General features: G+C 29.3%; 2 protein-coding genes and 1 long non-coding RNA gene across 5 annotated transcripts in view; 2 read left to right on the forward strand and 1 right to left on the reverse strand.

Moving 5' to 3' along the window:
* LOC136088465 (uncharacterized) overlaps positions 1–9,099 on the reverse strand; it is a 31,112-nt gene extending 22,013 nt beyond the window's left edge. For both annotated transcript variants that reach the window (XR_010642188.1, XR_010642186.1), the window contains exons 1-2: positions 8,778–9,099; positions 8,455–8,514 (exon numbers count right to left, since the gene is read on the reverse strand). This is a non-coding gene — a long non-coding RNA (uncharacterized LOC136088465). The remainder of the gene's footprint in view (positions 1–8,454; positions 8,515–8,777) is intronic.
* LOC100209044 (cysteine and glycine-rich protein 2) overlaps positions 1–24,705 on the forward strand; it is an 87,782-nt gene that overhangs the window by 14,160 nt on the left and 48,917 nt on the right. The window lies entirely within an intron of this gene.
* LOC136088463 (uncharacterized) lies at positions 16,475–22,417 on the forward strand. Its single transcript, XM_065812204.1, has 6 exons — positions 16,475–18,223; positions 20,217–20,454; positions 20,553–20,713; positions 20,814–21,389; positions 21,490–21,943; positions 22,068–22,417. The coding sequence occupies exons 2-4, from the start codon at positions 20,452–20,454 to the stop codon at positions 21,169–21,171; spliced, it is 522 nt and encodes a 173-aa protein (XP_065668276.1). The 5' UTR covers positions 16,475–18,223; positions 20,217–20,451; the 3' UTR covers positions 21,172–21,389; positions 21,490–21,943; positions 22,068–22,417.

The raw sequence follows: 24,705 nt of genomic DNA on the forward strand, positions 1-24,705 counted from the left end.
CTATTGTAAATCATAAATCTGGAAATATCTTAAATCAATCAAACCAAGCCAACATTCACTAGCAGGCTTTGATGATACGACATGGGAAGGCATAAATGGGTTTATTTCTCTAATGAAATGTGTTGCTAAAGCTTCCACAGATGCAAACACAATAAAAGGTATAGAAAGACGTTTAGAAACAGCAAAGCAACATTTAAAGACTACGTATGGTTTGCATTGCATAAAAAAGTCAAGTATACCTTCACACTTTATCAGCTGTGCCTTGTTTAATTCTAAAGATAAAAAAGTTAAAACAAACACTTGTTCTTCCCATTTGAAAAAATGTCATGACTGCACGTTACTTGCAGAATGCCTGAAGATGATTGAAAATCTAATCCAGAATCTACCCGAAAATGAAGGGAAAGAACTTAAAAATGATACTCGCAAATGTATTGAATCTATATACAGCATGTTCGTACAACAAAACAAAGCCAAAGAGTATGCTATAAGCCAAATTAACAAAGAGGCCGGCTTTTGGTTAAGTGATTGGTCTCAAAAAATACTTTCTGTTGAGTTCAGAGACAAAAAGTCTCTGAACAGAAAGTCTATTTTGGTAAGTTTATTACATTATTAATGTCAATGCGTATCGACTGCTTTTTTGTAAAAATGATGCTGAGGAGTATATAAGATTATATCACACAATAGTACAAAAAAGTGATCAGGATGCAAGAAATACTTTATGTGTGGCTGACCATGAATATGGCCATTTTACTTAAGATGTTCCAAGTGTGAAACAGATCTACAAAAAAAGTGATAATGCTGGTAGGAATATAGTTGCTATAATTAATGTTAAAAAAACAAAAGCCTTGCAGTTTAATTGCATAATAGGTGGAGGGGTGTTAGTTTAGGTTCTTGTAATGTAAATTGACTTTCTATAAGTGAAAAAATATTCTGGCTACCTCTGTAGTAACATGGTATAAAATCAATTCAATTGTAGAGGGTTTATTAAAAACCGGTTAGTTAACAGATTTTGTTAAGTATAAAAAAACAGATGCGAAGCGGTATATATGGTCCTAATCATTAAGTTACAGGGTTTTCGACTTCGTTTCGACAGCTTGTCGTTCAACTTTGACATTGTTTCAGTACATTTCGACAATCTTTCATTCAATTTCGACACCGTTGCATTTGATTTCGACCATTTTGCATTCAATTTTGACAGCACTAATAATACTTTAATTAATATACAAATAAAACAGTTACATTCTTTCTAAATTCATTTAGATAATATAATTTTTTAGTTTGTATACGAACTAAAATTTAAACAAAAAAATTATCTAATATAAAATTATTGAAATTGCAAATGCTCGCTTAATAAAAATAAAAAATACAAAAGTAAGTATATTCTTTAATAATTGGTTTTTTTCTTGATCAAGGAATTATATACCACGTTCCCAAAAAAATTATAACAGTTTGTGCTAGTAATATTCAATGCACCGTTTTGATTTTTTCAAGTAATTCCTTTTCAGTTCCAGGCGAACATCTTCTGATAAACTATTTCCATTCAGAAAACGTATTTTTAATAGGATTTAAAAAGGAAGAATATGGAGGTAAAAACATCAAAGAATGTCTAGCATGTACTATTTCATCTTGAACAACAGCAGCCAATTTATTATTGCTAGAATATTTTCCAAAGCGTAAATTTTTTTTTGGCAATTAAAAATAATTAATTCGGCCAATAAAAGTAACGAATATGGCAATTACAAACAATTATATTATGGTAACTTGAAATAATCAAAATCCACATAATTTATTTTACATATATATTTTAACATATATTCAAAAAAATACTTTTGAAACCGCATTCATGATTTCAGTATTCACTTTAAATATCGTAGAATTAAAAAAATAGCCACATTAATTGTTTTATTGTTCCGAATAAATATAACCCATTATTATTTAACAAAAAATTTCATCATAAATATGAAAATTTTTATTCAAAATATGGTGTTTTTAAATTGTCGAAATGTGATGCAATAGTGTCGAAATTGAATACAAAAGTGTCGATATATAGTTATACAATGTTGAAATGAAGTGAGAAACCATGTATAACTTCTAAAAGTTAAGCGTGGTTTAATGTTTTAAAATGGTTACTTTCAAACTTTTGTTTAATAACTTTCTTCCAAGGCATTGTTTCAGGAGTAAAAACGTGTTTGCATTTACTATATTTTTGCAGTCAATGTCTTTATCACTCTATGCTGGTTACACAGTGAGTTTTAACATTTTCAAAAGCCTGCCTTTTAATTTAATAAAAATTTGTTTACAAAGAAAAAAGTTGTCTTTTACAAAAACTTTACATAAACATTTTTTGGCTAAAAATCAATTAAGCAAGTATCTCTTTTGAGTATAATATGTTTTATATATATTAAGTTGTTATTATTACTGATAAATAATCTATGGATATTAAATTGGATATTGTGGTTTGACCTCCCCCGGCTAATTGCCATATAGAGGCCACATATCCATGAACATGAGAAGCAATAAAAATTATTTATAAATGTTGTATACTACTGGAAATACAACTCTCGTCTGTTTAAGAATGATCAATATCTTTTTTTTTTAATTAGATCAAATTATATAAAAATAATTTAAATGAAAAAATAAAACTTTATAATGAAATTTAAAGTTTCATGCCATTTGGAAATCATCAGTTATATTATTCAAATAGAAAATAAAAACCGTTTAAAAAAATACAAGTTTAGCATTGCAACGGCATCTGACGTCAAGTATACGTGATCCGATATTTGCTAATCGCCGGAATCAAAGTGTATATGTATACATACATATATATATATATATATATATATATATATATATATATATATATATATATATATATATATATATATATATATATATATATATATATATATATATATATATATATATATATATATATATATATATATATATATATATATATATATATATATATATATATATATATATATATATATATATATACAGTATTGGACAAAACATATGCAACCAACGTCGAACAATGCTAAAAAGTGTTCCTAATTTTACATGTCTTAAAAATTGAAACGAACTATACTACCACAGCAAACAGTTCAGGAGTCTGGAGTCATAGCATGCCATGACATGAGCAATCTGCTGACAGGTGACAGCACACAGGCAGAATTTCGTTGACAATTGCCATTTTGCAGCGGACAAAACAAGTGCAACTTTTTTGGTTTGTTTAATTTTCTTAAGTCTGGTCCGTGTCAACGTCACGGAAGTTTTTTAATAATTAAAGGAAGTATCCAGAAGTATCCAGAAACAGTCAGAAGCATCCAGACGCATCCAGAAGCTTCCAGAAGCATCGAAAAGAAGCATCTAGAATCTATTAGAACAGGTTCACACAGGTTCATTTTACTATATAAGAGACGTGTAAATCAACATGTAATTCAGTCAGTATATGGAAGTCAATCAGTCAGTATTATCAAGACAGTTTATCGAAGTGAGTTTTTTCAAAGTGTTTTATCGAAGAACATCAATACAAGAAGTGAAATACAACAAGTGTTTCATTACATCAATACAGTCCACATCCAACCAAGACGTTGTGTTCCACAGAGCATTATTGTATCATCACAAGGTAAATGTAACACGGTAAGCCTTGAGAAGCGTGATTATATATTTTTATTATTTTTATGACTTCAAGTGCAAAAATGGCTCCCGACAGTCTTGGATTGAAACTAAGAAAGAAAATTATTGGCGATTACGTAAATGGAATGTCACAAAAAAGTATTTGTGATAAATATCGCGTGAAAAAATGGATCGTATCAAGACTATGTTCCAAATATCGTTCTACGGGGAAGTTGGCAACATATAACAAAGGTGGAAGACCGCGTTCCACCACTTCTAGAGAGGATTCTATGATCTTCAGATCCGTCAAGAAGGATCCCTGGATATCATCAGTCGAGATACAAAAGCAATTAGAGCTGCCTGTATCGGACCGAACAATTAGACGACGTGCTGTTGAAGCCGGATTGTTTTCTCGACGCCCTGCAAAGAAACCGCTGATTTCACTAAAAAAACAGAAGAAAAGACTCCTGTTTGCTACATCTCATAGCGATGGCATTTGCAATGGCATTTGCCGTGTCACGTCAACCGGCCGGAAAACGCCTCGATTCACGTTACTGCCATAAGACCGTGAAGCACGGTGGAGGCAATGTAATGATCTGGGGGTGTTTTTCTGCTAACGGTCTAGGTCCAATACATCGAAACGATGGAATAATGGACCGTTTCATGTATAAAAATATCCTGAAAGATGTTATGTTACCTCATGCTGAATGGAATATGCCAACAAAATGGGTTTTTCAGCAAGACAACGATCCGAAACACACTGCAAAAGTAGTCAAGCAGTAGTTTCAAGACAACCACCTATCGGTGATGGATTGGCCGCCTCAATCTCCGGATCTCAACCCTATCGAGAACCTGTGGGAGATCGTCAACCGCAGAATTAATCGTGAAGGTGTTCGTAATAACGATCAACTGTTTGAACAAATCCAAAAGGCCTGGGCAGCGATTCCACAAAGTTTCATTGATCACCTGATCGAATCTATGCCTCAAAGATGCAAGGCTGTGATCGACAACAAAGGATTCGCCACAAAATATTGATAGCGAAATTCAGCTTGGTCTACATTTTGTCGAGTTGCACTTGTTTTTTCCAGAAGGAAATCAACTTTTTGAAGATTTTAGCGAACGTACTATGGAAATAAGAAGAAAGTTATTCGCGGAAGCAAAGGAGCTACGAAGTAAAGGAAAGTATGCTAAGGTTACTTATAACAAATTATTCACACGCGATTTTAAGTAAATTTTGTTTTTTCAATTCATAGTTATTAAAATTATTTAAATTCTGAAATGGATTCAAACCAACTAAATTTTGAGTCAATTTCATTTAACATTTTTCAAATTAATGATTTTTTACTTGATAATGAATCCGATCCTGACATAAATTATTTTAGTGAAGCAAGTGCTCTGCAAAACCGCTCTTATTTTTATAACAATGAATTGAAAGATTATCTTAATAGGGATTTTCTTAATGTTATTCATTTTAATATAAGAAGTTTAAAAAAAAACTTTGATACTTTTCATAGTAATATAGAAGAAACTTCTAATATTTTTAACATAATATGCATTACAGAGACATGGTGCAGTTCTGATGATGTTAAAAACTCAAATCTCCACCTTCCAGGTTTTAATTTAATTTCTTTAGCGCGTAAAAATAAAAAGCAAGGTGGTGGTATTCTTTTTTACGTGAATGAATACTTGCGGTTTATTAACAGGCCAGACTTAAGCATTTCTGATGGCGATAAAGAGGTTTTAAGTATTGAAATTTTAACTAAAAATGCCAAAAATATAATTTTAAGTTGTTGTTATCGCCCACCAAATGGCGTAATTGAGGATTTTAATGCCTTTTTACATAATGATATAGTTAAAAAAAGTTCACATGAAAAGAAATTAAACTACATAATTGGTGATTTTAATTTAAACTGTTTTGAATACCACACTAATACTAACATTAAAAAGTTTTACAATGACATTTTCGAAATTGGAGCGATACCGTTAATAAATAAGCCTACCAGAATATCATCAACATCAGCCTCTATATTAGATAATATAATTACAACTGACGTTTTTAACTTATCTTTAAAAAAAGGTATTATTAAAAGTGACGTCTCTGATCACTTTCCCATTTTTTTTCTCCATAAACACAAACATCAAAAAAATTCTACACCATAATAAACCTTTCATCAAACGTTTTTTTACGGAAGCGAATTGCTCTGCTTTTAAGGAACAATTATCTTTACTTCATTGGAAACATATAGATTCTAATGATGCTAATTTAGCTTATAATTCGTTTTTAAAAACATTTTTTGAAATTTATGATATTAATTTTCCTAAACATAAAATACTAAAAAAAAAAATATTTCACGTCACCATGGATTACAAAAGATCTCAGAAAAAGTTCTAAAGTTAAGCAAAAGTTGTATATAAAATATTTAAAAACGAGAGCATTAGAAAGTAAAATAATTTATAAGAATTACGCTAAAAAATTTGAAATGCAAAGAAAAAATTTGAAAAAAAGATACTACATAAATTTACTAGAAAAATATAATTCAAAGCAAACATGGCAAGTTTTATGAGAAATTACAGGCAGTAAGAAATTGAAAGCTAGCTCTTTACCTAAAGCTATTAAAATTGATAATAAAATATTTGATGATCCAGGAGTGGTAGCTAATAAAATGAATGAATTCTTTACTTCAGTTGGACCAAATTTAGCAAAAAAAATTTCAAACATAAACAAAACAATAAACAGATGTAGTTTTCCTTTAATATCTTATCTAAATTCTTTTGAATTGTCTTTTGATGAATTTGATAGAGCTTTTAAAATGCTAAAGTTAAATAGAGCAGTCGGTCCTGATGATATCAATGGAAACATTGTCATTGATTCATATGATATCATAAAAAATATCCTTTTTAAAATATTTAAATGTTCAATTCAACAAGGAATTTTTCCTGATGAATTAAAAATAGCTAGAGTTTCACCAATATTTAAAGGTGGAGACTTACTTAATGTTAGTAATTACCGTCCAATATCTGTTCTCTCTGTTTTCTCAAAGATTATAGAGAGAATTTTTTATAATAAAATTTTTAATCATCTTTCTCAAAATAATATCCTATACAAAAATCAATATGGGTTTAAAAAAAATAACTCCACTGAACACGCTATACTCCAAATAACACAATATATTACTGAATCATTTGAAAGTTCCAAATTTACTTTAGGCATTTTTATTGACTTGTCTAAAGCCTTTGATACGATAGATCATAAAATTCTTTTTAAAAAACTTAAATATTATGGAATCTCTGGCAATGTTTTGAAGCTTTTAAAAAGTTATTTAAGTAATAGAAAGCAATTTGTTCCCTATGACGTATCATCGAAATCAAACTTGTTAGATGTAACATGCGGAGTTCCTCAAGGGTCTGTCCTAGGACCTCTCCTATTTCTCATTTACATAAACGATCTTTATGAAGCATCTAATTTAATGACAATTATGTTTGCTGACGACACGAATTTTTTTCTATCTCATAGTAACATAATTACCCTATTTCAAAGTATGAACATAGAATTAATTAAAATTTCAGAATGGTTTAAATTAAATAAGCTTTCTCTTAACATTGAAAAAACAAAATGGTCTCTTTTTCATCCATACTACAAAAAACATCTTCTACCAAGTGAATTGCCTGCTCTTTTTATAGATGACATTCAAATTAAAAGAGTAACGGCTACAAATTTTTTAGGGGTTTTTATTGATGAAAATCTGACATGGAAAAAACACATTGAAAACTTATCCTCTAAAATTTCCAAAAGTATAGGAATACTATTTAAAATAAGAAGCATGCTAAATAAACATACTTTAATTCAGCTTTACCACTCTTTTGTTCATTGCCATCTAAACTATGCTAATGCGGCTTGGGGTAGTGTAAGTAAAACTAAATTAGAACCACTTTATCGCCAACAGAAACATGTTGCACGACTTAATAATTTTAAACATCGATTTTATCATGCTAAGCCTCTTTTAAACGAAATGAATATTCTTAATATATATCAACTTAATATTTTTAATGTATTGTGTTTTATGTTTAAATGTAAGTCTCGCACATCTCCAATTTCTTTTCACAATTTATATTCTTTAAAAATTAAAAATAAATACAATTTGCGTAATGAAAATTTTATTCTTCAACCAGTTTTCAAAACTAACTTTGGTAAATTTTGTATTTCATTTAGAGGAGCATTTTTATGGAACACAATAGTGTTAAAACTTTTTGATTTCTCTCATGAATGGAACTTTTTCTTATTTAAGAGAAAATTGAAAGAAATTCTTTTCTCAGTTGAAAACATTCTGATATATTTTTAAGTTTGTTTTGTTTTTTATTAATACTCTCAGGAAATATTTTATCGTAATTTATATATACGAAATCTTTTATCTTAACTTATATATATATATATATATATATATATATATATATATATATATATATATATATATATATATATATATATACGTATATATGTATGTGTATTTGTGCGTATTATTTGTATGTGTATATATATATTGATGTGTAAGTATATTTATTTACATGTTTGTATGTTTAAATATGTATAAATAATTATATTTGTATTTATGTGTGAATATTTGTCTATGAATTATTAAAGGATTATTTATTATTTAAAATCTGTTTAGGCGGTTCTCGATGACAAGATCTTATGATCTTCTGCGAGTATCCGCGTTCTTGTTCTAACGTTAACAAAATTGTAATTCTGACTATACGTATTTTATTCATTCTTATATTGTAAAACTTATTTTGAATAAATAAAAAGAACAAAAAAAAAAAAAAAAAAATTTTTACTTCTGCTTGTTTGGTCTTTTATACAGGTTCTTCGATTATTTTTTTTCTTAAAGTAGTTAGCTATGATACATAGTTTAGAATTATAATAGTGATCAATATTGATACCAAAAATATTTAATTGCGATAATATATTTATAGATTTTGCCTAAAATCACAGTTTAAAAGCAAAAAATTTTGAAAAAGTGGGCGGCAGAGGGGGGAAAAACTTTAAAAGAAAGGCGGAGGGGTCAAACTTCATAATTTTCCAAAAATCATCTTATTTTCACTTTTAATGGACAAAACTACACTCAAAACTAAATCTTGGTTATTATTAAATACATCACCTGTGTTTGTATTTGGTTTTGAGAAAAAATGGGCTTTCCAACGAATTCTTTTAATATAATGCTCAACTTTTTCAATCAAACAAATAGTATAACTTTTTTCATCTAGTATAGGTATATTTTTCAACGAGTAAGTGAAATTATTAGTTTCCATATTTACACGGAATGTTAAAATACAACTAAGAGTGCTCAACAAATGTTAATAAGGAGCCTAATATATACTCAACCAACTTTAAAATGTATTCTACACAGTAGAGTGCTCAATGTTCTTAAAAGAACAGAACAATTATATATTAGTAGAAATTATTTACACTGTGTTTCATCAACAAAGATTTATCAGAAATGAATGATCAAATTAATAAAACTTCAATTTATACAAAAATTAAATTACAGGAAGTCGCAAATGTCTTAACTACTGTAAATTTTCACACATTTGCGGAATTTGCTGACACTATTATAAAAAGAATTCTTTAGAAATGATTACTTATGCTTTTTTTTTAAATGTTCTTTTAAAAAAGGGTATTTAATGTAAATATTATTTGAACTCATTTATATTTATAGTTTTTTAGGAGAAACTTATTTTCGTGCCTATATTTAGAAATTGATTCCGATTTTTTGTTTATTAAGCATTTTTGATTTGCATGTGTAATTATTTCAAATTTTTCTTGTAAGCATAGTATGCATTTTATGGAAATATTGTTAGATACAGGCGCTGTTTTAAGGGCGGACCAATTCAGTATAAAATCATCAATATTTTTTTCTTTTAATTTCCATATATATTTTGACAGCATGGTATCTTTTGAATACTTTTTATTTTTGAAAAATTGCTTATGGTTGGCAAAAAGTTTTATTGATTTACTGATAATAAAAACTTGATAATACATAGGGATCCTTCATAAAGTACGTAGGCTCGGATGGGAAGAGGGGGTCTGCAGATGGCGTATATGAGATGATAGGGCAGTGCACAGTGGGCCAGTAGGTGGACAAAATGGGAAAAATTTTAGTTGTCTAATCTTGAAAACCTATTTAATTTTAGTATCTACATATATTAGGAGAAATCTATTGATAATTTATTTATATTAAATCCCTTAGTCACCAGGACTCTAAGCATTTGAATATTGAGATAAAATAAAAAAATAAAAATTATAAATAAGTAATTAACGGTGACATCAACGTTGTGTTATATTTCAATTACATCTACGTTTTTGAAACAAAAAATTAGTACATGTTATTCTAGAGTATTTAGAGATAAGAAAAACCAATGTGTGAAATAAATTTGTCATAGCATGTTATCTCAGTTATACTTTGAAAATCACAGATTAAAAAAAAAAAATTCTTAAGAAACTTATTTTTTGCCGCACAATAACTAATAATTACCACAATTTGCCATGTGTTGTCTTATAATTATTTGAGCTATATGATGCTTCAATCGAGTTTTAATTGATTGCTCGTCCCCTTAAATCCCCGTTCAGATTTTATGTATGTTTTAACTTGGTTGCTATGGTACTAAATTTTGCATAGCAACAACTCATTTTTACATTAACGTTGTTTTAACAGTATTTTACTTGCGCTAAATACACAATATTGGGGGTATGTATTAGAATAAGATTCAGAATTCTTATGAGGTTAACTTTTTTTGGTTACTATGGATACCTTACTTTGCATAACATAGCAACAACATATTTTCGGTAGTTGTTAGTAATTTAATTACTAACACCGACAGTAATTTAATTACTTTTAATTTTAATTACTAACACTTGTAGTAACTTAATTACTAACAAGTATTAGTAACAAGTAGTCCAGGCGGCATATATATTATAACATTTTACTTTTAAATACAAAATACTTGTTACAATAATTATTTAGATATGGTTTTGTTAAACTTAGACATTCATAATTTTCTCCAAAAAAACAATCTTAGTATTTCAAAACAAAATATTACTTAAGATATATTAAAATTTATTCAGCCAAAATTTGCTGATTTTAAAGACGTTGATTTTAGACATGCTGTTCAACGATTTGTTTACTTGTATAAAAAAAAGTGGAAATCTGCAAACTATACTGTGAAAAATTTTGAAAAGAAGTTTGTGAACTGGCTTAATGAATATTTAATTGTCAGAAAAAAAGACAATGAACCAACTGCAAGTAGACGTGGTCGAAAACCAGTTGCATTTGATAATAGTTCTAATAAAACTAAAAAACGGCGTGTATCTTGTTTAATTGAATCTCATTCATCCAATGAATTATTTTTTGCTGCTAATAAAAAATTTAGAGATGAATCTGTTGTTATTGCTGCCAAGAATGTTTTAAATATATCAAATACAGATAAAGCAACTAAATATTCAGCAGACGAAGCACTGGCTTTAATAATTGATGCAAGTCTGACAAAAGCTTCCTATCAATTGATTAGAAGCGTAGCCTTGGAGAAAGAATATAACATCTACCCCGCTTACAATGATGTCAGAGATGCAAAATTGAAATGTTATCCTGCAAACATAACAGTGGAGGACTATTCAGCTTCAGTTCCTTTAAAAGATTTAATGACTCATACTTTGCAAAGAATCTGTGCAGTTCAGGAACCTGTGCTAAGGCACTTGATATTGAACGACAAAGCAATAAAAACAATGACACTAACGTGTAAGGCTGGTTTTGATGGTGCTACTGGCCAAAGCATTTATAAACAAGTTTTATCAGAACCCGACATTAACAGAGATTTAAAGCGTGAAGAATCATTATTTATTACTTGTCTTGTCCCATTGGATTTGACTGGATTTAACAACAGCAACGAAAAGGTGCCTGTTTGGAGAAATCAAAAGTTGTCCTCCACAGCCTATTGTAGACCCATAAGATTTGCATACAAAATGGAATCCAAGGAATCTGTGATTGAAAAAGATCAGTACATTAAAAGTGAGATAGAAAGCTTGGGTATGATTTTATTAGAGGTTTGCGGATCTTCTATTGAAGTGAATTGTATTATTGAACTTACAATGATTGATGGGAAGGTTCAAACAATATTATCTGAAAAAAATAACTCATACCAATGCTGTTCAGTGTGTGGTGTCTCTCCAAAAAATATGAATAGTCTTGATATCCTTAATATAGATTATACTAACAGAGAGTTCAAATATGGTCTTTCCAGTCTTCATGCATGGATTCGATTTTTTGAGATGTTATTGCACATTGCATATAAAAAAGAAACAAGAAAGTGGCTAGCAAGATCTAAAGAACACAGAGAAAAGGCATCTGTAGCTAAACAAAAGATTCAGACTGATTTTATGAACAAAATGGGACTTGTTGTTGATTTCCCTAAAAGTGGTGGTTCTGGAACAAGTAATGATGGCAATACCTCAAGGCGTGCTTTTGCAGCATATGAACAAACAGCTGAAATTCTGGGTATTGACTAAAACCTTATACTCAGATTTTATATTATCTTGGTAACGCTCTCTTCAGGATATGAAATAGACTGCTTAAAGTTCAAGGATTATTGTTTTGACACTTTTAGACTATATGTGTCCCTTTATCCACGGTATTACATGGCTCAATCAGTTCACAAAGAATTGATACATGGACATGACGTAATTAAAAGCCTTACATTACCCATCAGACTTATGTCAGAGGAAGCTCAAGAGGCTAGAAATAAAGACTTTAAATCTTATCGCGAAAATTTCAGCCGAAAAACATCCAGAAAAGCAACAAATACTGATCTTATCAATAGACTTCTAGTTTCCAGTGATCCTGTTATTTCATCATTGCGTAAATCAACATCACACAAAACAAATCATAAAGCATTTCCTTCAGATGTTTTACAATTACTTAAACAATCTTCAAACGATATTATTGTTTTATAATTTTTTGATGTAATTTAAAATTGATAACGTTTTCTTGCACTATTTTTTGCTTTTATTATTCCTAAAACATTATTTACCTAAATACTCAATTTTTATTCAATATAGGTGGGTCAAAAATCCGATAAGATATTCAAATATCAATTTACCACTTTGTAACTAAGGAAAGTATCCGGTAACTAAGCAATATAAGTATCCATAACAACTAAATTTAAAAAATTATCACTTTTGTAAGAAGTGTGATCTCATATTGGTACTCATGCCAAATTTAGTGAATATAGCACTTATAAAATATCTGCAGATAACAAAAGTAGGTTGTTGCTAAGCAAAATAAAGGTATCCATAGCAACGAAATAAAAAAATATTACCTTCATAAAAAGCGCAGACATCATATTAGTACTCATACCAATTTTAGTGAATATAGCTATAATATTAAATTAGTTATGAATTTTGTCCAGTAAAAGTGCATTCTGGCCCACTGTGCAGTGGGTTGATTATATATGAAAGGAGACTCTAAATTAAAAAAAATTTCATAAAATGTTAGATAAATTTGTTAAAAGCGTGGGTACTTTTAGGGAGGTGGAGGGTACTCAAAAAAGCGTATTGCATAATGCAAAGGAGGGGGGGGAGGGGAGGAGGGAGATCGATGAAAAAAAAGCGAACATACTGTATGGACGTCCCCATAGCCAGAAGAGATATTGTTTGAATAATGGATATAGCAAAAGGTGACAATAAAGCACTTCGCAATAAAAGTAAGAAAAGAAAAATTGAAGATGAAAACAGATCATTTCATGGTGATTGGACAGAAAAATACGCATTTATTGAAAAAGTAAATAAACCTATTAGCCAAGTTCATTTCAGAGGCCTGGTCTCGAAATTAATTCGATGTAGGGAAAAAAGTAAAGATGGTTACTTTTTTATTAAAAAAAATCAACTAAACAACACTGTCGCTGCTACTATTAGCTCTTAATTCATCATGATTAAAAACCTAAATGATTACAAAGATACTTTCGAGGAATTGCGAAAGAAAATGCAAATGTATTTACGTTTTTTAAAGCTAAAAGAAAAAAAGGAAGCCTAAAAGGCTATTGAATATTGTTATTAAATAACAAGCATGTATTTTTAATGAAGTATCTCTTAAAATCCCGAAAATTACAGCTGAATGGTCATCAAACAAGATGTTTTACGATAAGAAAATTAGTGAAGATATCGTTTACAGATATTGTGACCATAAAAAGAAAGGGAACTGCGTCTTCCTGACAAAAAAAACAAAAAATGCTACAAAGTTGCAAAAGAAAATAGTTACCTGGTTAAATGTTACATGCATTAAATCTATGAGTATAAAATTATATATTGACTATTTGAGATCAGTTGTTTTACTTTTTGATTGATTTATTCCTAAAATAGAACATTGAAGTTGTCCTGTTAGTTCTAGTAGGTTGTGTACTGGGTTTGCTTTCACTTTTGTGTTTACTTACTTTCACTTTTGTGTTATTTAAAACACAATAATGATAAAGTACTAAAAACAATGAAAACTATAAAATAAAAAATTTAGGCTCTTTCTTGCACAGAACAGTTACAAAGTGTAATCATTTTTTAAAATTAACTGAGTCCTAAATAAAAAAGATAACAATTGCTATATCAGCATATCCAGAACTAAACTATTTTTAAACAGATGTATCATTGTTTAAAAATTGAAATAACACTTTTAAGAAATGGCTGTTTAGTTGTAATATGTTTATTTTGTACAAATGAAATTGAAATTTGAAAGTGAATCATTTATCTGTCAACATTTATGTTATAAATGCTCACAAAGAACTGCCTTTGTTTTATCAGATTATATTTGTTTTAATACCTCATTATTTGATCCAATTATACTTCACATGGATAATACTAAAATTGAAAATATTGATTTCTATATTAATAAGCTCACGGAAGATTCAAGTTATAATAATACTTGAAGAAACTTCTAACACTTTTAAAAATAATACCAAAATTGTCACTAATATCATTCGAAATAAGACTGAAAATACTGATGTACAAAGAACATATGATGGTTTAAAAGGCATAGCTTATTTTTCATTAATAGATAACTTTTTAATACTGGTATTGTAAATATTGACCTTAGTAACCGCATGGCTCCAAAATGATATGGTATTCATTACATAAGCATAGAACAAAATACAAAAAAGTAGCATGATTACAGAAAACATAAAGTTACAGCTGCTTGACTATCTAATTTACTTGGTTTTTTTGGAAAACTTTTAAAGTTATGTTATATTGGAATGTTTTTTAGAATGTTTTTTACACCAGGCCTGAGCCATTTAGAAAATATTCAAAATTATTTGAAAACTTTCTAAAGCAAAAGTTGAAAAATACCTATACTTTATTAGCCTAATCAACAATAAATATGGTTGTAGCCCTGGTAAATTAGATCTATCAAGAAGTTTGTTAGACTAGAAAACTCGAGATTGTGTTAATTATGTTGGGCCATGAAAAACAAGTAGAAAATTTTCTTCAATTTTATGTTCAATGCCAGCTACAGATTGAGTGTACAGATGCAATATATCAAACATTTTTAAATTAAACAAATTAATACCTTATTAGTAATTGTTGAAGAAACAGTAAATTCAATATATGATTAAAAGAAAACGAAAAACTGAAATTATCTTGAAATCAAGTTTTCCAATCTAATTTTGTTATGTTAAAAGTCAAATTTGACAATCTGGTTTTGTTATGTTAAAATCATTAAGAAAATTTATAAAAACTTTTTTATAAATTTTTTATAAGTTTTTTGCTATTGTAATTTTTTCGAGATAAAGCAATTTTAACATTTTGAAAATTTTATTTTTGAATTTGTATATATAAAGGGTTCCTTTTATAATTTTTATAACAATAATTTTCTCTCTGCTGAATTTTATTTTTGTTTTTTCATATCACTTTTTATGATTGATTCAAGTTTTATTTTAGCTAGTCAGTTTTTTTTGCATCTTTTTTCTTATTATTTAACTGAAATAATAATGTCTGGCAAATTCTTTGTATTTCTGGCAAATTCTTTGTATTAAATCTCTTTTTTTATAAACATACTTCATATAGGTTTTTTGTACACTTTCTGATCTTGGTAAACGATAGTATTTGAGCAGACCATTCGAATCTTTTGATTTAAAATTTTTATAAAGCATAAAGCAGAAGCACAATACAATTGAAGCGTTTTAAAAATTTAGCCAGAAAAAGTATAAATATTAAGATGTGGAACACTTGTTGATACTTTATCAAACTGAAAAGCTACCATTTTTATTTTTTTCCCTACATCGTAAACATTAGTGTGCGGACCGCGTCTAATGAATTTGGCTAATGTGTTTAATTTGCAACATTGAACTAGCTCATAATAAGACATGCAACGTTAACGTCACTATGATACAAAACATATGTGTTTTTCTGAAGAATACCCAATAAATTCATGTCATAGAAAAAATAAAATCGAGTTGCTTAAAACAATATTTAAAAATCAACATATGAATATTTCATCTTCCAGCAAAGCATCAAATATTACAGCAGAAGCAAGTTTTGTAGCTTGAAACATTGCAAAAAATAAACAGCCTTACATCGATGGAGAGTTTGTAAAACAAAATTTTTTTGATGTGATCTAAGTTTTAGATCCTAAAAATAGCAAAATTCAAAGGTTAATTTCAAATATTTCTGTTTTTTGACATACAACTGAAAGTAGAATATCTGAGATTAGTGTTGAAGTTGAACAGCATTTGTTAAATGACTTAAAAAAATTGCGAAGCATTCAGTTTAGCATTGGATGAATGAACAAATATTCAAGATAAACCTCAAATGGCAGTATTTGTCAGATATGTAACATTAGATGTACTTGTGAAAGAAGAGTTGCTAGATTTAGTAGAGCTAAAAGTCACAACTTATGGAATTGATTTAAAAACCGAGTATTTTCCTTTTAAATATAGAAATATAAACACAAATAAAATATCTTGTGAAAAGTTAGTTTGGTATGTTAAATGCTTCTTTATTTATAAGCTTATTTCCTTATTTTGTATTAGAGTGACGCATAGTGCGATGGTGGAGAAACTTTTAGAGCAAATTAAAATAAACGAAAAGGTGTCTTAACACTGGTGTTTATTTAGAGTGTCTATTTTTGAGCAAATTAAATAAAACGAAAAGATGTCTTAACACTGGTGTCTATTGTAGTGAGTCGTCGTGTCTTGTGTTTTTTGGAACTGAAGCTGATATTCGAAACCATCAGAATGAAAATGCCTACATCACTCATTACAAAGATACATCAATGGTTCCAATTTTACTACATCATGGTGATTTGCATATGTGTTCGTCCAACTCCAATGCTCTCAGAGCAATTGATGCTAAAGAGATAGTTATGGAAAATAAATTTAAAATAGAGCGCAATATTGATGTTACAGGATGGGCTATACCTGTACATAAGCATGCTAGATTTACGACCATACAGAAAGATTTCTTATTTGAAGAGTTCATAGCAGGAGAAGTAACAAGACATAAAACAACACCAGAAAAGTTCTCTTCAAAATGAGAACAATCAAAGATAAAAAAAATGTCAAATCCTATTTAGTCCTATTGAATTCTTTAGTTGACAGCAAATTTTCTCTCCATTTAGCAGAATGTCCAAAAAATACCAGCAAGGTTTGCTTAAAAAACCTGAACAAATCGAAGCTATTGAGAACTTTACAGAAGAATTAATAGAAAACGTGTTTGCAAATCACACTGAAAGTTTAGTTAACGAGATTTATGTTGAGAAAGGGGTCGTCCATAAAGTACGTACTCTAAAAATTTTGAAATTTGACACCCTCTCCGCCTGTTGCCATGCGTACTTTTTAGTCCCCTCTTCCCCCTTTAAAAGTACGTACGTTTTTCAAATAACCCTTCTCCCATCCCTCCTAATTTTTTTTCAATAAAAAAGTTTATTGAAAAAAAAAGGTGGAGGTACCTTAGATACTTTATACGACCACAAAGCTAATTGTTTGCGGCACAGGATCCCAATTTAAAAAACCTGTTTAATTATATACAAAATTGACAGTGTGTTCGCTTGGCCGAGAGGTGAATGTTATGTACAAAGGCGGTGGAGACCCGCGTCCGATTTCGAGTAATATTCAGTTGTGCTATTTTTTGTTTTAATAACGAATCAAATAAAAATAAAGTATTCTTAAGGCGAACGTTTTCAGACACCCCTCTTTAGTAAGTCCGTAAAAAATAAGATCATTAATATTGAAAACAAAGCCTAAAACCCAGTGCCCAAGGTTAAGTCTGCCCATACCTTATAATTTTTGGGGAGGAGGGAGCATCAAATTTTCTGCCCTTTTGCTAATTTAACCCGTAAGTGCCGGACGTCCTCAAAGGGAAGTAAAACTATGTCCACATTAAACTAGGACATTTCAAATATTTTTCAAAGAATAAGTACATAACTTTGCATAATGGTTTGACACACATGCATCTTGCTTCTCACTTAACGGCAACAGATTACCTTTGATAGTTTTTCAGAAGCAACTGCTCAAAGTTAACGCAAAAAAAAACGTGGAGTGGCAAGAAGCTCATCAAAGAAACCCATTCTAAAAGGTAACTTGTTGTTATTTTTAATATTGTTTTATCGAAATAAAACCCAAAAATATATATTCGTAAATAATAATTTGATTTATATTTTTTGATTTTCTACTGAATATAACTGCATAAACATTACACGTTCTTTTGAGGCACGGCTGTTTCAGGCGAGCTTTACGGCTTCTTGTTATTTTTAGAAAATATTCACGTAAGGGGTGTTACTAAAACCTTTATAACTTTTATAACATTAGAGATAATTTTGTTCTGTAAAAAGAATAAAAACACCAATAAAATGTTTTATCTGATGACATTTCACAAATATATTAAAAAACTTCTTTAATTTTAGAATAAACGCGTCAAATGACGAACTTTGCTAAATTTTAGTCATTTGATGTTACTTTTTATAAAAAAAAAATCAGAAAAAATATATTTCGATATTTATTATTAAATGTACCCATTGTTGGACTATTTTAAAAACAAAAATATCTTACTTAAACGTTTAAAGTTAACTAAAACAGATTTATTTTAAGCCAGTAAAGAAAATTGAATTTTCGCAAAATTACGAAAAAGTCGTTAAAGGGGGATAAACTGTTAAATGACTAGTTTTTGAAAAATGATACTATTAAATAAAACCAGATTTAAATTAAGGAATATTTGGCCTAAAAATTAAAAGCTTAAGCTTTTATAAAACTTTTTATTATGTGCACACAGTTCTAATAATATGTTGTGAGAATGTTAGCAAATAAAGACTCGCCAACTTTAATTTTTTTTGCGTGTTTAAATATACAAATAAAATTTGAAATTGTTTTTATTCTTATAAAAAACTATTCTATAATCGGTTGGTCCATTGATAAGTTCTTTAAGTAGTATTTCTTTGTACACCCAGTTGATACTAGACTCATACTTCATTTTAAACCAGAAGAACGGTTGCTGGACTCAATAACTTGTGACAATAACTTGTACTAATTCTTAAATTATATTTTTACACCAATTTATATGTTTGTAATTATACCAATAATATTTATTGACAAATAGATGAACAAGATATAATAGGATTAAACTTTCTGATGTTAGTTGATTACCCTCAAGAGAAAAAAACCGCCTAACTTTGTTTATTTTATAGTTCAAAATTTGTCTCGCTAAAAAAGTTGTTTTCATAAAATTCATGATATTCTTGTTTGGGTCGTAAGGTATTAAGGTCACGTGATTGTTTAAAAATGTAAACAAAAATTTACGCATAAAATAATAAAAATTTGTTGCTAAACCAGTCAGTTTGATTACCATATTTTTTAACATAGCTAGAGGTACATAAAATAATTTTTTGATTTTCATTTTTATAAAGAATTGAATTTTCAATAATTTGGTGCATATTACAAAAAAAATTTGATTTACATTGCAAAGTGATAGAATTAAAAGTAGAAATGCATTAAAAACTAACTTTTCTTACAAAAATGAGCAATATGCACCAAAATTCAGATAGAATAGACATTTATTGATAAGTGTTCCAAATTTCAACTATCAAACATGTAGCTATGTCAGAATATCTTAGTTGGCCCAAGACAGGTTTGCCGTAAAAATCGTAAAAAACAGAAAAGTGATCCCAAATCTTTAGCAATATTTTTACAATATCTTATTTTAGTCCGTTTAATGGAAATATATATTTAACAAGGAAGGATAGTTCTTTTATATATTTTTTTAATTTCAGATAAAAGAATTTATAGAAAAAAAAATACTATTATTTTAAAGTTAGTGAATTTTTATACTTTTTACGCGGAAATACTTCTTTTTTTTTTTTAAACACAAAAATTCTTGTGACGTCAAGCTCGCTTTTATAGAGTGAAACAGCCGTGAAGGACGTGTCGGCAGTATCTGGATTTCATCTTAATAAATAAACAATTTGCATAAAAAGTTTCAAATTTATGTTTTTAATAAATAACAATAATTTTATTAATTTTCTAGAGAAAATAAAGTTAAAAAATAAGTAAAAATTAAGAATTTTATTTTTTTATAGACAAGTTGGTCTGACTCTAAATGAGATAGCAACCTTGTTAGAAAATCAGGATGCAAATAATGTTATTGAAATTATCATGATTCCATCTGTTGATGAAACCCTTACTGACGAAGACAGTGACGAGGAAGAGGATGGAGAACATGGTGAAGACATTAATCATCTTGGAGCTGGTATTCTCAACCAATAAGCAGAGATTATCATAAATGACAAAGATGACGAATTGCCTGATATTCAAATGGTAAGGATGCAATAAAAAATATATATACTTTTTACATATTAGTTTTATGATTGAAAAATAAGATTAAAAATAAATTCTGACTGATTTGTTTTATATAGATAAACACTGATGGTGGTGTAATTAACAGTGTAGACAGTGACACTGGCAATACTAACAACACAAGTGATATTTTCAAAGACGAGGTCATGTCATGTCATAGTAATGAAAAGAAAAATCGTTATTCTGTCGAACGTAGTGAAGCTGTTGGTACACTTCTAAGGTAAGATAACTAACCATTAATGTAAATTTGTTTTAGTTTGTAATGGTGAATATTATTTAATCAAAAATGTATTTTACTTAAAGTTAAAACAAATTTTTAGGGAAAAAAACAAAGACCGTACTTGGCGTAACATTTGTGGTCCTTGTTTTGGAGCTAAAGTACCAGAGTTCCAAGAAATTACTATGAAATCACTTGTTGACGATGATTGTATTCTACCTTACAACTTTTTACGATTGTTTCTAGATGATAAGTTCATACAAAATGTTTCCAATAGGTCCTCAAAGTATGGTTGCAGGAAAGGATACCCAGAGAAGGCGTTCCTTATGAATAAGGATAATTTATTAACCTCTATTGCAGTTATGTATGTAACTGGTTATATAACACCTGCTGATAGAAGGTTGTATTGTGAAGAAAAAAAAGACGTTAAAAATATGTTCATCAGAAGACCTATTTCTTGAGACATTTTTAATGATGTGCTCGAGTTTACCTGCTTTGTTGATGAGCATGATGTAGATCTTACTGATGCATTTTGGAAAGTTCGCCCACTTTTTGATCAAATTAATAGCTCTGCAAAAAGGTTAGTGCATCAATCTGAGTTTGTTAGTGTCGATGAGACGATGGTCAGATATTTTGGACCTCATCCACTGAAACAAGCCATTCAAGAAAAGCCTGAAAGGTAAAATCTTTGTTTCGTTATATTTATTTGCTTTTTTTTAGACAATAAATAAATCTCGATTTAAGTAAAGCAATACATATATAATATAGCTTATTTATAGGTATGGCTGGAAGGTTTGGTGTCTAGCAACTGCTGAGGGAGAACTTTTGGCCTGTCAGCCTTATGCTGGGTTGAAAACAAAAATTAAAAACAATGGGCTAGGTCAGGGCCCAGATGTTGTTTTGAGTCTTTCTGAACAGTATGGTTTGAAGAAAGGGATCAAAGTAGCCTGTGATAATCTTTTTACATCTTTTGATCTTCTTGATCATATGGGAGAACATGGCTGGGGCGTTGTAGTTTTTTGTTTAGCCTAATCTTAAAAATACATTTTACCTCAGGTACTGTCCGGCAGAACAGGCTTGTAGGTGTACCGATGCCAACTAAGAAGCAGGCTAAAAAGGAAATGACCAGAGGTACTATGAAATTGGTTTATGATAATAACAACTGTGTAACCATCTGGATGGATAGCAAAGCTGTAGTTCTTGCGAGTAATTATACTGGTCCTAACCCTGCAGGTATTTTGTTTCATTTTAAAGTTTTAGAGTTTCAAAAAATAAAAATTTGTTTGAAATAATACAAGTTATTTATAATTCTAAATCTCAAATTTATAAAGGCTCCAATATTGCTTTTATTTACCAGGTATTTGCGAGAGGTACTTGTCCCCGTATGGTGATTGACTACAACAAGACAATGGGTGGAGTTGACTTGTTTAACCAGAATACAAAGAACTACAGCATCTCAACCCGTCTAAAAAAGTGGTATTGGTCACTCTGGACATGGTTCTTAAACGTGCAGATGATTCAGGCTTGGCGATTGTATCGCTACACTTAGAGAAACCGATATTAATGGATCAGGAAAAGAATTATCACGAAGATGTTGAATTTGAAGATAATCTTAATGCAGCTGGCTTATCCAAATTCGCAAAGAGTAGGCAAAAGATTATTAGAAACAAGGGTAAGATGAAAAAGAGAAAAGAAGAGAAAAAGGTATATGAGATTACATTGTTGGAATTTATTTGACAGTCAGTTGAACTTATGTTAATGAATCACTCTGACCATAAATACAGCTTGTTAGCTCCCCAGAGAGAGGTAAACAAGGCTATCTACCATCAGCAAGCAAGCAATCAGGTTTTCAACTTTTATGATAGGTAAGTTTTTACAAAACTTACTTATCATAATACTCTTTTATTTTAAAGGTAAAATCAAATTATTATTTTAGGTACGACCACACCAGAGCTCACTTTGTTACAAAAACAGAGGTAAAAGGAGTCTGCCAATATTGTCATGACAGAAGCAATTTTAGATGTGAAAGTTGTGATGTTGCTCTACACCCTGGTTGCTTTGTAAACTACCACAGACCTGAAAATAAGTTATAAAAATATTTTTATATAATTTAATAAAATATTATTATAAAGAATAGCGTTTTTAATCAAATTTTTATTATTTTCCCTATTATGTAGTCAAGTATGAATTTTTTTATATATTTCTATAACCCTAATTTTCCGTGATAATCAAGAGGTTCAAAATATGTACATTATTTTAAATATTTACTTTTTTTTACGTTAAGTGCCGACGCGTCCTTAAAAGAACGTGGGTGTTTTGGGGTGTTACACAGAAAATATTAGATTAAATTAAAAAATCTCTTCATTTATAATCATTTTTACCCCTAAGCAACATGTAAAATAAGTTTCAAAAAAAAATTCGCAAAAAAGTTTCTCCGGCACTAATGGGTTAAGGAGTTTTATATTTTAGCAAAACCTAGCTGTAAAATTTGGAAGGTTTTGAGACCCTAATGACCCTAATGGGGGGGCCTCCGACCCATTAGCCGCGGCCCTGCTACTCTCTATACCATACATCTTTTTATGTTGGTAAACTAGCATTTTCAGTCTGAGTTTTAACTTTTCTATTGATTAGCTGGTTAATTGTGACAAATTAGAAAATCGAAGTACGTACTTTTAAATTAACCCCCCTCCCCTCAATACGCTTTCGTACGCTTTTGGAAGACCTCCCCCTCCCCCTTATGAACGTATGTATGTTATTTTATAGTCGACCCCAAAGTAAATAATGCTTACGTTGGACAGTTTGCTCTTGAAGCAAGAAACTTTGAAATCAAACAATTCATTCTGTTGGTCAAATAACGCCAATACTTGATGATAATGATGTGCTTGTCAATCTCATAGGCCGTACCCCAAACAAGAATTTATTACGTCAGGTTTAATATCCACAGGATATTAAGATTTCTTAGCAAGGACATATGTAGCATTTCGTTTTTAGCATAGACGACATTGAAGTGAATAACAAATGCTGTAGAGAATGAACTAATATTTTTTGTTATAGATTCATTTATAGGTTTCTTAGTGTTTTTATAGTTGTTTTTTTACAGTCAAGTCTTTTTGAATTGAAAATATCTTCATTTAGGCAACACCGCCCATTAATGTCTTTTAATTTATTGAAAGTATATACGTGCATAACCCATTTTCAAAAAACTATAAGTCAATAGCTCATTGGCATATTGAACTTTTGCTTCTCAAAGTTAGCATAAATTTTATTGTTTTTAAAGCAGGTGAGGTTTTGAGACATGATTGTTAGTCTAATTGTGAGTTTTAAATAAGTTCGACTGTATTTCCAGTAAAAAATAAAACAAAGTTTTTCTTTCTTAAAAACTCATATCATTTTAATATAAGTCTAGATTAACCAAAGACTTTTGTGCTCAAAAGTACAGAAATTGCGTTATTGAGCGCTCCTGGGGTAATTTTGCGTAACGGGAAATAGTATGTTGCACATATTTCAAAAACTCGGTTTTTTTCATCTATCTTTAAGAATTGATATTGCATTCGTTCATAAAAAACTCAGCACTTTCTCTCATTTCGAACAACTTTAACTGCATGAAGTTGAAACATCGAAACATGTTTTATAAAACTTCAAACCGCAATAACTTTTGAACCTCTTTGAACTATGGTCTCAAATTTTTAGGTTTTTCTTATGAAGTGATTTGAAGATTTCCTTGAAATTTTCAAGAAAATCCAATAACTCAACTATTTAAAAGTGCCTCATTCTTATAAAAAACGACTCTTAAGTTTTAAAGTTCCAATATCTAAATGTCATCTATACAATCACATTGCAGATATGATTGTAAAGACTTAGATATCTAGCATATTTAAGTTAGTTTCTAAATCTGGAATAAATTATCACGTTATTGGAGCGGCCCATCTATCATATTGTTTTGCTCCATTATTATTTAAATGATATGTTAAAAATAGAATATAAATTACTTTATT

Source organism: Hydra vulgaris, chromosome 12 (assembly GCF_038396675.1).
Source record: "Hydra vulgaris chromosome 12, alternate assembly HydraT2T_AEP".
Taxonomy (NCBI): Eukaryota; Metazoa; Cnidaria; class Hydrozoa; order Anthoathecata; family Hydridae; genus Hydra; species Hydra vulgaris.